Source organism: Portunus trituberculatus, chromosome 41, assembly GCF_017591435.1.
Source record: "Portunus trituberculatus isolate SZX2019 chromosome 41, ASM1759143v1, whole genome shotgun sequence".
Taxonomy (NCBI): Eukaryota; Metazoa; Arthropoda; class Malacostraca; order Decapoda; family Portunidae; genus Portunus; species Portunus trituberculatus.
This window is the reverse complement of record NC_059295.1, coordinates 20,988,838-21,004,872: the sequence shown is the minus strand read 5'-3', so window position 1 is coordinate 21,004,872 and position 16,035 is coordinate 20,988,838. Positions and strand designations below refer to the sequence as shown.

The window sequence follows — 16,035 nt, the reverse complement described above, 5'->3', positions numbered from 1 at the left end:
TTAATCTTTTGTCATATGCTGACTTGTCCTTAGAAGTGCAAGCTGCTATGGAGAGTGGACTAATATCATCCACTAAACTGGGTAACCAAGTGTTGTTGACTTGTGTGCCATGCAACAAGCCATGTTCAGGGGAGGTGCCTATGATGCAGCACCTCAACAGTGAAGCCCATGCCAAAAAGATGAGGTGGGTTGTTTGCCATTTGTGTGTAATCATCTTACTCTGACTACAAATGCTATTGATACCAGAATGTTTAGTTTTTTATAATATTTCATCTGTAACAGCAACTTAATATATTAGGCAACACTACTTAGAATGTGCTGAAAGAATCATTCATTCATTTCTCTACCAAAGGATAGTTTAGCAAAACCTCACCTTACAATCTTTCCTTGGGCACCTTGCTAGCTTATCTGCACAGCTGTCTCTCAGCATTCATGGAGGTTAGGTAACAGAAACACCCATGATTCTTAAAAGATCCACAAGTATTTGGTGCATCTTAAAATTTGTGGAAACCCTATGGTGGTGTATCTTTCATTAATATTCCTGGCCTATAACCTTTTTTTGGTAATATTTTTTTGACAAAAAGTCACAACTTTTGATGTAGATTTTTCATTATTCTTTGAAGATTAATATTTCTGGTGTATAACTTCACCACACACAGTTAGACTGAAGATTTTATTCATTGATATTCTTAATTCATGTGAAATGCAATCAGCTTTATATATATATATATATATACAGTAAAACCTCAGCTCACTACCATAATTCGTTCCTAAATCCTGTTCATCACCCGATTTGTTCATCCCCTGAATCAATTTTTCCCATAAGAATGTATTGAAATACCATTAATCCGTTCCAGACCAAAAAAAATCATACTTTTGACCATAAAACCCATTCAAAATAGACCTTTAATGTATGCATGACATGAATGAAATAATTATAAAAAGCCTAAATTGTTTTACTTAACTAAATGCTATCAAAATGATAATAAAATTAATAAAAAAGAAAAAGTAATTTACTTGAGAGACTGGACATTGATGGCTTGATGGAATGGAGGAGAGGAGGATGGGGAGGAAGACAGACAAGATCCGAGAAGACAGTCATGAGAGAGGACTTTGGATGTGCGCAGCATGCCAGAGCTACACAACAGCTGTGTAGCGTCACAAGTCAGTGCCGCTATGTGGGGCCCCCGTTATAGTGAACATCGGCGTGGGAAACATGGAAAGATTGCCAGTCTTCGTCTCTGCCTTGGAAGACCCTTGCCTGCTGGGGATTGACTTCCTCACGCATGTGGGAGCAAGTTTGGACTCCCAAGAAGGGAAGTTAAAGGCACGTGGCCAGGAAGTTCCTTTGATCCTCAGAGGGGATGCTCAGTGTGAGAGGAAGCGGGCAGTAGGGCGGTGTTCCTTGCCAGGCGAGCGAGGAAACAGCTGCGATGGATTTGCCACAATCTGCAGTACCTGGACATGGCCAGGATGATGATGACAGCAACGCTGAGAGCGATCAGAGCAGCGAGGATAACGCCAAGGAAGCTACAGTAGAGCGCGCCGGTAACACCACCATGCCCAGGAAAAACAGGAGAAAATCGTGGTGGCACGGAGATTATGTTATGTAATATTTTTCATATGTTCCTGTTTCTATTTTCTTTTGTGCTTATATTTTTTGTTGTTGTGTGATAGCCAGGTTAGCTATCACACAAACGGCTCGCCTGCCAGCGAGCCGTTTAACCGCGTTTGTCCCCCGAAATATCGTTTGTCCCCTGGGTCGATATATTGACAAATTTTTTGGTCGTCTCCCAAATTGTTCGTCAAGCGAGGTTTTACTGTATATATATATATATATATATATATATATATATATATATATATATATATATATATATATATATATTTATATATTGAATGTGTTTGCTAGTAAAATTAATGTTTTCCCCACAAACCACACACAACCACTTTCATTCTCAATTACTTTTTATTTCCAGGCATGGAGTTCAGTTTTCCAGTTTTTCCCCACAAATGTATGTGCCTACCCTTACAACTCCAATTCCAACCATGGCCAAGTGTAGCTTAACATCAGCAGACGTAACGGCTGTGCAAGGTCTGTAGCATCCGTATTTCTTCAAGAGACCAGTTGATAGTAAAGACAGTTAAGATAATCATATTCAAACTATCACTTATAATTTTTGGAAACTATAAAAAAATTTTATGTAATTTGGCAACAAAAGACTTAGAAAAAGGTCCTGTGAGAAGGCAGGCCCCTTAAGGAAAGAACCAAAAAGATTGTCCAAAATTAAAACCACCTTATTTAAAGTGTTTGAAGTCATTGGTATGAAAAACAGGGAATTCCAAAGTCTAATTGTGAAAGGAATTAAATATCTTAGCATTACTTGTGTGATGAAACTTTTAATTCTAACAGGTGATGTGTTGCCTCAGGCCATTAAAGAAGGCACTGTAAAGGCTTCTGAGCACACTGCAAACCATCTCAAGTGTACAGTGTGTGATGTTCCGTGCACCGGAGAAGACAGCATGAGGGAGCACCTACAGGGCAAAAGTCATCTTAAGATGATGAAGTAAGTTACTTTTGAATTGTATTAGGCATTAGAGAATTAAAGTTGATGGGGAATTGAATTTACAGTTTTGTGCTGTGGCAGTATCCTGACCAATGGGGTTATTCAGTCTGCATTGTCCCTTTGTAGAGGCAAAGATTATTATTAAGAAATAGTTAACAATATGTCTGGTATTACAAGGAATATGAGGAATGGTAGGCAGGCATATCTACACCTTCATGTGGTGCACTTTAATGGTTGTTCCAATGATCTCCATTGTGTTTTTTTACCCTTTTTTTATTTATTTATTATTATTTATTATTTTTTTTCTGTTCACTTTTTTTTTTATCATAATGTAATTTGTATTTGTAGTTAGCTATTTCATAAACTATCTGGTGGATTACATTTTTCTGAAAAAAGCATGGCCATAGTCCGTCCCTGTTGCCAGTTTTGTTGTGGGAGGACAAGGCCGTGGATGGAAAGAAGTAGTCCACCTCACTTTGTGGTAAGGGGACAGGTTATATGGTTGAGGAAGGCTGTAATGAGAGAGAATGGTAGAAATTCAGCAAGAAAGGCAAGAAAGATAATGCAAGATTTTTTAAGGAAAAGGCACAAAAGATTTTATATTCTTTTTTCCTTAAGTCATGAATACTTATTACATGGACCACTTTCTTTTTCAGATTATTTCAGCTTTCTATGCTTCTGTAAGGAAAGCTTGGCTACTTTATTTGTGTATGTGTTATTACTTAGGTGCTCTCTCCAAATTGTATTATTTACAAGTTTAAGTCAGATTTATTGCTTGTTACTTTATATTAGTTACTATCAAAAGACATTGTCTATATACATTGTGTAGCCAACAGTATAAAAGAAACTAAATCAGTTCATTCCTGACACAAAGCTCAACTATGTAGCACCTAAAGGTAATTCAGCATATCCCTTCTGGCAAGCTAAACAAATCCTCTTTGTGATGGCAACGACCCTCTTGGCTGCCCCACAAAAATGAATGGCCAGAAGTGCAATTTAAGTTAATATTGCTCAATCTGCTGCAACAGAATTTATGTATTGTGAGCAAGGTCTCAATGCCATCCAAGTTAATGTGTTTAGTATAGTAAATATACTAAATGTAGCTGTATAAAACTCAATTTTTGTGTTTCTTTATAGGGTATTTCAACAAACTTCAAAACAGTTACTGAGAAGCAGTTCTGTCAGCTCCACTATGCACATCACAGCTGTGCAGCACTCCCCTTCAACACCTGAGCATGACAAAGCTCATACAGACAGAGGTATCTCTCCTGCCCATTTCTCTCCCGTCTCTCCTGCTTCAGGTAAATATATTTTTGTGTATACACTGTATACCCATTTTATATCCTTAGGATGTTATCTATCTTAACATAAAAAAAAAAGGAGATTGGCCAAAGATTATAAAAATTTATTAACTGAATTATATGCCTTGTTCAAGATTTTAACAATGGTAAAGATACATGATTAAGAAACATAATGATGAGTGTTTATGCAACTAGGTATGTTTTATCTATAGCTATATCTCATGAAGTAACCAATAAGATTTAAACTTGGAAACCGGCAAGTTCTTATGAATAACATTTAGAAACTGATGTGCATGTAGTTGTGTTAAAAGACATTCAAAGAATGCTAACATTCATTGTGAATTTTATCACGAGGTTAAAATACAAATACAATAGTTTATGAAAAGTGTAAGATTAACATCCACCTCCAAAATATAGAAGTGGTTGCAGGCAGTTCTATTTTCACTCTATATTTTTTGCTATTGCTGTGGTTGAGGATTATTACTTTTATTTCATTATTTTAGCAGAAATGTCCCACGCAGTCTACTTTCACTTGTCTCCTAAAGTAATTATTTTCTAAAAAAAAACAGAGTGAGACAAGACTATAAGTGGAGCTATGACATTTTGGGTTAGGTTTATCACAGTCACCATTAAAATTGAAAATTGTCTCTTCATCCTTCCCTTACATATTTTTTGTATGTGGAAATTGGCCTCAAGAAACCAACCACGTGGGGTAATGATAAATGTAAGTACGCTGGAATCCTATCATTCGTACACCTCATTAATCACCATTCATCTAACATTTTCTCATTAAATTTAATTCATCATTCTTATTCTTGTTGCATGATTCATACAGTATTGCCGTGTTACAGACCGCACTATGCATTCGCTTCAGGGTATAGTCTTGTGCTAACTTCATATGCAAGGCATCAACTATGCAAGCTTTGTGAAACTGTGCTATTGTATTCTTATCCTTTGCTATTTTTATTGAAAATAGAAAACATAATGAAAATAACAGTGAGAAAGTGTGTGTGTGTGTGTGTGTGTGTCAATAATGTTTGGAGACAACTGCACACATGTGCATACAAGAAAACTTCTCACTTGATGACAAGGATCCAAGAGTGAATAGTTCCAAACTTCAGAAACCATGCTATATGAGCCCACTCTGAATTCAGTGCAGTTAGTGACGCTCCAGATACAACATGTAGCTGTTAGTCAATGCCCTCTTGGCCCTACTATTCTACAAGAGGATATTCCACCCAAGATTCCAGCTAAGGACCTAGGACCTGTGTAATGATAGGGGCCCCACCATAAGGTAAATTTCTCTCTAGTTTAACCTAGTCTGGCACATTCATGCCAAGTACCCAAATCTCCATGCCAAAAAAAAAAAAAATAATTTAGGGGACTCTTGACATGGTTCTTGACTTGACTTGTTTCCCAGTGTTTAAGTGAACTTAAGCCTGCCATATATATTATAAATTTTTACTGAAAGTCTGACTGGACTGATAGAATTCCTTCTTGCAGGACAGATTTATAACTTATTGTAATTCCTGAGACATTTGAGAAGCATTGAATGTGGTATGCAGAGAACTGACACCTTTATCACAAGTGCACCATTCTTTGAAAGGAACATCAATAATTATAACATGATATAAGCTTAAATTCATTATTGAGATAGTCTGGGAACTTTTTGGTTTACAGCTTTTTTAGCCACTCATATTTCATTCCACTTGAATGTATTAGTGTTTTACCCATGTAACTCCAACTACAAGAGAGGAGGATGAAGAGATCTAGGAAATGATATTAACTAAAGGATAATGTTTCAGGAAGTCATCTGTTTATTACTTTTTTTAAGGAGAACAATCATTAGGTCTATTCCATTTAGTTTTTCAATCTATGGCCAATCTCCTTTTGGTACAGAATGCAGGTGAAAAGGAAGTATTTGCTTTCATAGATATATTGTTTGTGTTCTTTAACTAATCATATGACCATCCTTTACTGTTTTATGTATTCATTTTGCCAATTCATTATCTTTTGATAATGTTTAGTCTCAAGAAGAGACAGACATATATAAGGAAATGTTTTGTAACACTCTCTCTCTCTCTCTCTCTCTCTCTCTCTCTCTCTCTCTCTCTCTCTCTCTCTCTCTCTCTCTCTCTCTCTCTCTCTCTCTCTCTCTCTCTCTACTAGGTTGGGAAGAGCTTTCCCTAGAGGATGGCATTGTCTTGAAAAGTGAAGATGGATTTAAGTGTACTGTTTGTGGGGTAACATGTAACAGTCAGAATCAGATGATAAACCATCTTCAGGGAGATCCCCACAAGAGGCAGTATCGGTAAGAACCAATATACAGTGTAGTTTATCACATATTGGTGTAAAGTTCTTTATTTTCTGTATGAATGCAGTGGTATCACTGTTTATGTGCTCTTCATTTTTGATGATTTAGATGTGCAGATAACACATCTAAATGATATGAAGCATCATTTTACAGTGACACAGATTATTTGATGTATGCACTCAGAATATCCACATGTTGATGTAGTCCACAAGCCTTGTAGTATTTTAATATCACTGAAGTTGACTTCCATTGATTGCAGAGTAAAACAGACAGCACACCTGTTAGCTGGTACACCAGAATCACTTGGAAGGAGTCCTATGTTTCCAGTGACTTCAACCACAAATGAATTTGGATCTACCAATGTCCTTTCACCTCCATCAAAGTTTAGAGGTAATTTTAAGCAGTACAATGTAATGCTTAAGTATTTTGATATGCAACTAATTAGCTCACTTAAGTGTAGATGAATTGTAGTACTATTTCAAGTGTAGATAAATTGAAAAAGTACTGCTTCATGCTTCTTTATGCATTGTGGCAGGAACTAAAAATGCTGCTACTGTACAGTCAGTGCCTAATTACATTAGAGCTCTCACTGATGTGAGCACACATTGCACTAAGTGTCAACTACATGGAAACATAGATTAGCTCCTTGTTTGTTTTTTGTAAACATAGAATAACAGATTCAGTGTTTGACATATTGACATAAGGAGATATCTTTTGTGATTACTCCTGGCCCAGCTAAGAAAATTACTGTTTGTTTTAAATAGTATTTCGCAATGAGGTGATATGTGTGTCAGAAAAATATACAAGTCATGGTTACATAGTACAAGTGTTAGAGTTAGTGAAATATATATTGAAAAATTAAGCTGTATAAATAGTGCCAGCAAAAGGACTACTTAGGTGATGTAATTCACTGTTTGATCTGCTGCAGTCTCTGACGAGACAGCCAGACGTTACCCTACGGAATGAGCTCAGAGCTCATTATTTCTGATCTTGGGATAGTTCTGAGACCAGGCACACACCACACAGCGGGACGACAAGGTCACAACTCCTCGATTTACATCCCATACCTACTCTCTGCTAGGTGAACAGGGGATACACGTGAAAGGAGACACACCCAAATATCTCCACCCGGCCGGGGAATCGAACCCCGGTCATCTGGCTTGTGAAGCCAGCGCTCTAACCACTGAGCTACTGGGCCGTGTAGTGCCTGGAATGTACAAGCCACTATTACATAGTACAAGTATCAACACAATGTTGAGGCAAATTGAAAACATAAACTGTATAGGTATTACCAATAAGAAGAGTTAGTATGTTGGTAAAGAAATACAGGGGAACCTCAGACTTTGAACACCCCTGACTTCGAACAATTCAGACTTTAAACAATTATTTCACTAAATTTTACCCTCGGAGATCAAACCAAATTTGGACTTTGAAAAACCCGAAGACAACCAACTATCTCAAAGCCCACCCGCTAGGAAACCGTTGCCCTGAGTGCAGGTTGGGCTTCCTCACTCAGGGCAACGGTTTCCTAGCGAGTGGGCTTTGAGATAGGAGGTACCCTAAAAAGTACCCCCTTTAGCCCATGAATTCCCGTGAAAAGCCCACATGGTATAAAAAAAAAATGTATTTCATATAAGTACACTGATCTAGTAACTAACAAAAATATGTCTTAACTTCTGTGGTGACAAGGTGTAACATGTGAAACAAAACAGTTTTCATTGAGGTGTAGCTCAAATGCAAAGATTACCCAGAAATAACTATCTGTATTAGTCGTACATAACGCCAAGCCTCCCTTGCTCTCCCCACACCATCATGTGTGCCATGAAGCTCACCACCGAAAGGTAAATAATATTGATTTTACATAGTACAATTCTTTGGTAAAAATCTGAGGTCTTGGAACAGATTAAAATGATTTATATTGTTTCATATGAGGAAAGCAGTGTCAGATCTTGAACAATTTGGACATTAAACAGCCTTCTGAAACAAATTACATTCAAAGTCCGAGGGTCCGCTGTAGTGCCATGAGAAACACAAGAACATGTCACAAAAATGGTAGTGGACTGCCATATAATGTTTCACAAGCTTAATGGCTTACTGGATCAATTATCTGTATCTTGATTTGTTTCTCAGTTTGAAATGGATTGGGGAAACAATATACAAGTAACTCTCAGTTTACACAATAGATGCGTTCCAATAGGCATCGCGTATATCAAAATTTGCTTAAAACAAACTTATAATTCTTATAAGAAACAATAGATAATAGGGGAGATGTGGGATGTGTTCCAAAAAATTTGTACAAAATACTCTATTTATTTGGCTAAATTAACATGTTTTTATTATTTACCATTTTAAATCTATAAGTGTAGTTAAAGTAAAGGGAAAAGCAAGAAATAATAAGAGAAAACAACAAAACAAAGAATACGTAAACACAACACTCTGCATCACTGCCTTCACCACTCACACCACAGTCAGTCACTATCTTTCTCTGAGCTTTTCCACTTTATCAAAAATCCACTTATCAAAAATAACCCCACAGTATAAAAGTAAACACTTAGTTAAAAAAAAAAAAACGTAGGACACCAATGCCTTCACCCCTCACAAGCACTCACCGTTGCTGTCCACTCTCTGGCACTCAATTTGAAAATGCGGTTGGACCAAATCGTATAAGCAAACCAATCGCACAAATTTAATTAATTGTAATATTTTTTTCGTCACATATTAACAAAAACGCGTAAATCAAGAGTTACCTGTACTTATTGGGAAACTACATATCAATGAGGCCCTTGGCTGAATTAATCCAGATATGAAAATGTCTACTATACAACTATTTAATGGCAAAATAATAATTTCCTCACAATGTATATAGTGATTTATGCTGTCTAATGTTTATTTTTTTCCAGATTCTCCTCACTGTAACACTCCACCCACAGAGTAAGTCATCATTTTGACATGCCATCTGCTACCACTGTTTTCATGCCAACTGTTCTTCTGGTCTCGCTAACTGCATGCCTCCCTTCCTCCTGCAACTTTGCTGCACAAGACTTTCTTCTTTCTCTCACCCTATTCTGTCCACCTCTCTAATGCAAGAGTTACCATTACACATTCATTCCTTTCTCTGGTAAACTCTGGAAATCCTTGAATGCTTGTGTGTTTACATCTTAAACTCATTTAAAAGTAAGGGTTCAAGTCATTTTTTTCAGTATAATAATAATAATAGTAATAATTTTTTAAACATTGATGTTATAATATAGTATTCAAGATTTGGGATTTGACAGTTGAAATCAACTGACTGAATTCAATTTTGCATTTTACAACCATGACAGCTAAATAAACACAACATAAGTACACACTTTTACTTGTGTTCTATTGTAAAGAAACAGTAAAGTAAACATATTTTCTGAATTTGTGATATCCAAATAATGGTAGACTTTATATTTTGTTGGCTTCCATTCATGTTTCACTGATTTGTATGCTTTATTACAGGAAGATGAAACTTGAAGAAAGGGGAAGCAGTTTTATAAAAGAAAGCAGCAATTCATCTAAAAAAAATTTTGAATCTTATAAGAAAGGGCAGTCAAAAAATATAATAGATCTCCTAGATATCAAGATTTATGGCTCCAAGGACCCTCTTTCTGATCTCTTTTCTGAATAATGGCTGGCATATTGTCCTGATTATTATTTCAAGGAATTGTATGCAAAGTGGAACCTTCCAATTTGAACACTGTTATCTTCCAAATATGCAAAATGTATATAGTGGAACCTCAGTTCACAAATGTTGCTATTCATGACCAAATTGGTTCATGAACAGATTTTAGGAATATTTTTTTTGCATTGGTTTACATACAGTATTTCAGTGTATGAACAAACAACAAACATCCCATAAAAAGTCAGTTGGAAGCATACACTCACTTGCTCAGCTGTGCTTTGGCCTGTCTGCCATGAAAAGTGTGATTATTACACACAGGCAAATTTGTAGCTTGTCACAGATTTCAATTTAAGGTGCCTTTCCAGCTGTTTGATGTGAAGTTAAATCTCAGTCCTCCTAATCCCCACCTACCTTAAAATTTTCAAGGTTTATGAAAAGATGATTCAAGAGAAACAACATCTTGCCTTGCATCAAACATATTTTTGCTGGAAGGAAATACTGGAACATACATATCTGTGTAAGGCATTGAGTGTTGTGCTACTTATATGACAGTATGTACAGTTAACTCTCAATTAATGCAAGTTTCAATATGGCAATTTCGATTTAACACGACTTGACATTTAAGGAGATACGATTAAATAACACAATTTATTATATTTAACGTGGGTTAACTCGGCTTGATGATCTCACAAGCACCCACGTTACTCCTAATGGGAACCGCACTGGGCCAGGATCCAAGTAACTGACAATAAGCGGAACAACTTCCAACTACAAAATGGTATCCACAAACACATAGGGAAACATTGTTGCCATGGTAGCAAGGTTGCCAGCAGATTGCCAGTAAAACCACCTCATGGGGAGGTGTTATACTGTTGACCCTCGCTATCTTGGATTAATAAGGGGAAAGGTTGGTCCAACAGATGTGAATGTCCGACTTATACGAATCCCCCATCTCCACACTAAAAAAAAAAAAAAAATCAGACTTGGTGCAAGATTTATTTAGTTAATTTTGGGGGGATTTAAAATTTTGGGATTACATTTGTCTCTCTGAAACCTTCAGACCCTAAATTACCAGATGGTGTAGTTTATTTTTTGATAATTAAATACCCTTCCCACCAGGAAGCCATTTTTAAATGTCACGTGCAATAACCTGACTCACGCCCTCAGTATGTGGCCAGGCGTCAGAAATAATGTCCTTACAGGCATATATTGACGAGGATTAGAATCAGAAACTTCAAGAATAGAAGACAACAAGAAACAAACTTATCATTGGGAGATAGCTGGACCTTGAATCCTCCCCTCTCCCCTCCCCTCCATCACACATGTTATCTCCCCATCCAAGACCCTTGCCTTACCCCATGACTCACTGCCACTTTCTCCACCATCTCTCTGTATCATAAGACTGCCATTATCTTTTCAAACAGTTTTTTTCTGACTACCTACATTATGAAAATTATACATCACATAACTCTCACAATAATACTATCATAAAAGATTATGTTATTATGTTAAGACAGAGGTATAAAGCTGGACTAGATAGACGACTAATAAATACTTCACTGTATCATTGTCTCACTTCAACACACTAATAATGACTCAGAGAGTGCCCAGGTCATTAGTAAAAAGCAGATTGCTGATGGCGCCTTCCCAACCCTCAAGTACGAATGAATATTATCATCTAGAGAAGTGGGGATCTGATGTGTTATCTTCTCATATTCCAGGAAGTCACTATTGTATGCACAATCATGTATGAAAATTTCATGTCAATTGGATGAATACAAATAACAAAAGGGCAAAATTATGAAAAATCTTTAGGAGCAAATATCTCAAAAAGGTTTTTACACAAAAATTTTTCACTAAATTGGTATAAACTGTGACTTTTATTTGGTATCATTTTAAACTACAACTAAAATGTAATTTTGAGTTTAATCAGATTTTTTTATAATGTCAATAGAGAACAAAATACAAGAAAGTGGGGAAAAAAAAAAAAAACTGGATTGGCAGTTCAACTTGGACTTTAGTCCCTGGGTTGGTCAGAGTCCGACATCACAGAATCAGAGTTATTGGAGTCCAAGTTATCGAGGTTCAACAGTATACATTTATGTTCACAAAACAACATTTCTATTAGCTTTTTACAAGCCTTATCACTAAGAAAGGATTGTTTTGTGATGCACAAAGTGAAAACTTTATGGAACATGGAAAACAAAGCAGGTGAGGCATTTGTCTGATTGGTGTGCCTGCCTCAGCTTCTTGTGACCTTCTTTAGCTTTGTGTCACTTTCACCACAATAGTTGTGTTTCCCCCCTTTATTGCCTGCTATAATAGATATCATACTTATTCATATATGATCATGCTATAAATATGATATTCATTATAGCAGGGATATAAGGTGAAATTAAGAAAGCATATACTGTCCAGACCAACACAACAATCTCTGCTGCACAGAGATTCATATGCTCCAGTGTTTTCTTTTAATTCAAAAATATTCTCTGAACATATGATGTGCCTTGCTTTATTTTGCGAGAAGTTATCACGGAAGTGGAGTGCAACAGGAACTGTTCTATATTACTGAGTTACCTGTACACATTTTCTTCACTGACAATATAACATTTCATTAGTCATTTGTTAAGTGTTTCCGGTAATGCTTTGACTATATACTTTGACATAGTACACAAAAACTATCACTTTATGCCAAGTGGCACCACTTGAGTACATTGTGAGCTGGGAGGAGGGAGTGGGGAAGCAGTTCCTACTACACAACTTCTATATTAATTTCTCACAAAAAAAAACTAAAACATAGCACATGTGTATACACAGAATTTTTTTTTTTTTTTTTTTTTTTTTTTTTTTTTTAGAATTACTGGAACTATCAAATCCCTAAGTATTTACCTTAACTCACATGGCACAAATATCTAAGGTTTCCAATATTTTGGTTTTGTGTTAAAGGATTTCAAAACTCTGAAGGATTCTCCATATATGGTACACTTTGTTCAGACAGTTGCCTCTGAATTTTTCTTATTAAAAATAAAGGAAACTAAATATTTTGTTTAATTTTTGCCAATAATGTATACAACACTTGAAATTGCAGTGATTCTCATAATAAGAGGATTTATTCCTAGTAACTATAACATTGCTAAAAGCATTTTTAAGGTGAAATATTAATTAATACAAGACAGCACACTTATGGCAAGAATGTTTAAGGTAGGTGTACTGCAGGCAAGCAGTGTTACTAAACAGTTTACTCTCAAAATCTTTAAATAATAATCAGGAAATAAGTCCTCCAAATTTCCCATTCCACATATAGTCAGGAGGCCTGAAATGTAAGGATTCAGTTCCTCTGTTGGCTGCCTATCTCAGTCAGACCTCAAAAAATCTTTGGGTGATTTTATACAGCTTCAGAAACTTATGTGGGGATTAAAATAGTGAAAACTATGGCCAGTTATCTTCTGACTTCCATAGACCCTTCCTAATGTAAATAAAATCATCTGATCACAACCAAAAACCATGGTAAATATGCATCCCAGTACTGAAGGACTTAATCAATATAAGCCCCAAATGAATTTCAACAACACCTTCACCTATATTATCAAGAAAACTGTTGTTCTAGCTTTAGTATTTATCTAGGTTTGGCTGTTTAGCATAAGTAACAGTTAACATGGTTTGTGTTCTAGCTTTTGTTTTACCAATAAGAATCCTCCTCGGCAAGATATGGTTTGTTTCTATGTATGTGTAACTAATGCAGCGAGGTCTCTTAACACAGAAGCAATACTCATTTCATGAAAATCCAAATACAAGATATCTCCTCAAGTCCCCCAAATTGGCAAAGACAAACCACCTCAGGCACCTCTGTTTTGGAAGATTCTGAAGAGGGATTGTAGTGATAGGGCAAAACATATAACTTTGTGATCGAAGAAACCTAACAGAAGACAATGCAAGAATTATCAGAAAAATAAGAAGTTTGGAAAAGCTCATGAATGTTGGTTGCATATCTAAGACAGTCAGGGATGCAGATAGGGAGGTTTGCTTAACATTTTTGGAACCAACACTGATTTTGGTTCAGTTAGTTTCAGCTATGAGAGAAAATTTGGGTAATAGGCTTCTGCTTTCAGTAACTTCTCTGCAACATGAATATGAATTTGGTCATTCGCCACCTTTCATGTATTTGTTAGTCAATTGGCAAAATGGTTCATCTCATTCATTAACAATGAATTCATAGAGGCAATTAGGGGCTGTTATGTCTGTTAGCAAGTATGTTAGGTCTATTGTCAGGCAATGGTTTTCCTCACCCTATCTCCATATAAAGGCAATTCAAAGCACTCACAACTATTAAAGACATTTTCACCGAGTGCAATAATTCATAGCATATAAAGAATATATTAAATAGATATAATGTGAAGACTACTTTGAACATTTATAAAATAAACAGTTTTTTTCTCAAAAAAAATTTATTTAACTTAACACACAAAGATTACTTATATGTGGAAACATGGTAAACTTCAGCAACCAACAATATACTCTAACCATGTGGAAATGTTTAAAATCAATCCAAATACAGTATGTAAAAAAAAAAAAAAAAAGAAACTTTCTTCTTTCTTGGTTAACTGATGTACACATTTTCCAAAATTCATACACCTACTACTAAGAAAACAATAAATTAATAAAAGGCAATAAACTTAACTGGCACTTTGTTAATTTATGAAAACTAAATTTACAAAAGTTAAACTTACTACAATATAACTTCTCACTCCTTATATGAACCACTTATCTAAATTTATCTGAATTCACCTGAAAAGACAACCTAGGGAAATGAACTTGGAACCTTCTTCCCAAGCAGCTTAGGTATCTGTCACAAAACAGCATCCCCTAATGACATCCACCAGACTTTAACAATTTGGTGGCAAAGGAAAATGTCTGGAGAAGATCCATTAGTAAAATCAACAGAATGCACTCATGAAACAAACATTGTCTCTGATACAACCAATATGCCAAATAAGCACACACCTATAACTAAAGCTAATGTCAAGTATTGTAGCCTTTCGTTGATTTTTTTTCAAGGTCCTTGTCTTTTCACACTAATGGAAGAAATAGATATATCATTACATCTTCATATTTTCTTTTATTTCAACAATCCCAATTTACACTACCTCAAGTCTTCTGGGAATTGAGAAAGAAAATATTTCAAGAAGAGGACCTCACAAATTTCAAGTAATGTACATTGTCACATCTGAATGAAACTTTAATCAAATCTTCTTTCACTCACAAATTCTCAACCCAAGCATATCAATCAAGATAATGTTATCTTTATATAGATTCCTTGTGCATAGCAAATACTTCATTATGTTTTATGTTTTGTCTTAGCTATTAGATATTCAGATCTTAATTAAATATCATAATCTACATATTGTACTGTGTTATAAGAACAATGCAGTTCAATGAATGAAATGCATATTCTATTCACACAATTAACAGGATTGTACTAGAATCCTGTTTAACTGAATGATAAATTGGGAAGACTTATTTTCGGATAAGGTGAACAACTGAAACTGACATTGAGTGTTGTGTATGTGTGTATGTATGCATATATATATATATATATATATATATATATATATATATATATATATATATATATATATATATATATATATATATATATATATATATATATATATATATATATATATATATATATATATATATATATATATATATATATATATATATATATATATATATATATATATATATATATATATATATATATATATATATATATATATATATATATATATATATTGTTGCTGCTACATATTTCATAAAAAAAAAAAAAGAAGAAAATTGGGCTGCAAATATAATAAAAAAAAGTGATTGTCTAACCTTTGTGTCACAAGGAAAGGATTGGTGTTCCTCTTGTCTGATGAAGGGGCTATATTCTATACACTCCTATTTGGTGATTCTGATGCTTCAGACACACATACTAGTGTCTCAATCAATGGGAGCACCGCTCTCACTTTTAAGAGTATCAATGAAGTGTTTGTTACATCCCTCATCCATCTGAGTATCAACACCAAGCTCTACATAATGAATGGCACTAATTAGAAGTTTCATTTAAATAAATTGTCATCATGCAGAGAGACGTGATCTTTCTCTTGAACCACTAGGGAACAGCTACCACATGTTCTTGGCAGTGACAGAAATGTGAAGGGC

General features: G+C 35.2%; 1 protein-coding gene across 5 annotated transcripts in view; it reads left to right on the top strand.

Annotated features, from left to right (window-relative positions):
* The window catches only part of LOC123516639 (zinc finger RNA-binding protein-like), a 28,146-nt gene extending 15,279 nt beyond the window's left edge, over positions 1-12,867 (top strand). For 4 of the 5 annotated variants that reach the window (XM_045276229.1, XM_045276230.1, XM_045276232.1 and 1 more), the window contains exons 6-13: positions 34-184; positions 1,980-2,095; positions 2,414-2,567; positions 3,705-3,868; positions 6,038-6,179; positions 6,442-6,572; positions 9,083-9,113; positions 9,666-12,867. In XM_045276229.1, the coding sequence (XP_045132164.1) occupies positions 34-184; positions 1,980-2,095; positions 2,414-2,567; positions 3,705-3,868; positions 6,038-6,179; positions 6,442-6,572; positions 9,083-9,113; positions 9,666-9,834 (1,058 nt within the window). In that variant the 3' untranslated portion in view covers positions 9,835-12,867. Of the gene's footprint in view, positions 1-33; positions 185-1,979; positions 2,096-2,413; positions 2,568-3,704; positions 3,869-4,564; positions 4,593-6,037; positions 6,180-6,441; positions 6,573-9,082; positions 9,114-9,665 lie in introns of those variants that run through there. The other variant, XM_045276233.1, reaches the window with a different exon arrangement.
* The last annotated feature ends 3,168 nt before the right edge of the window (positions 12,868-16,035 follow it).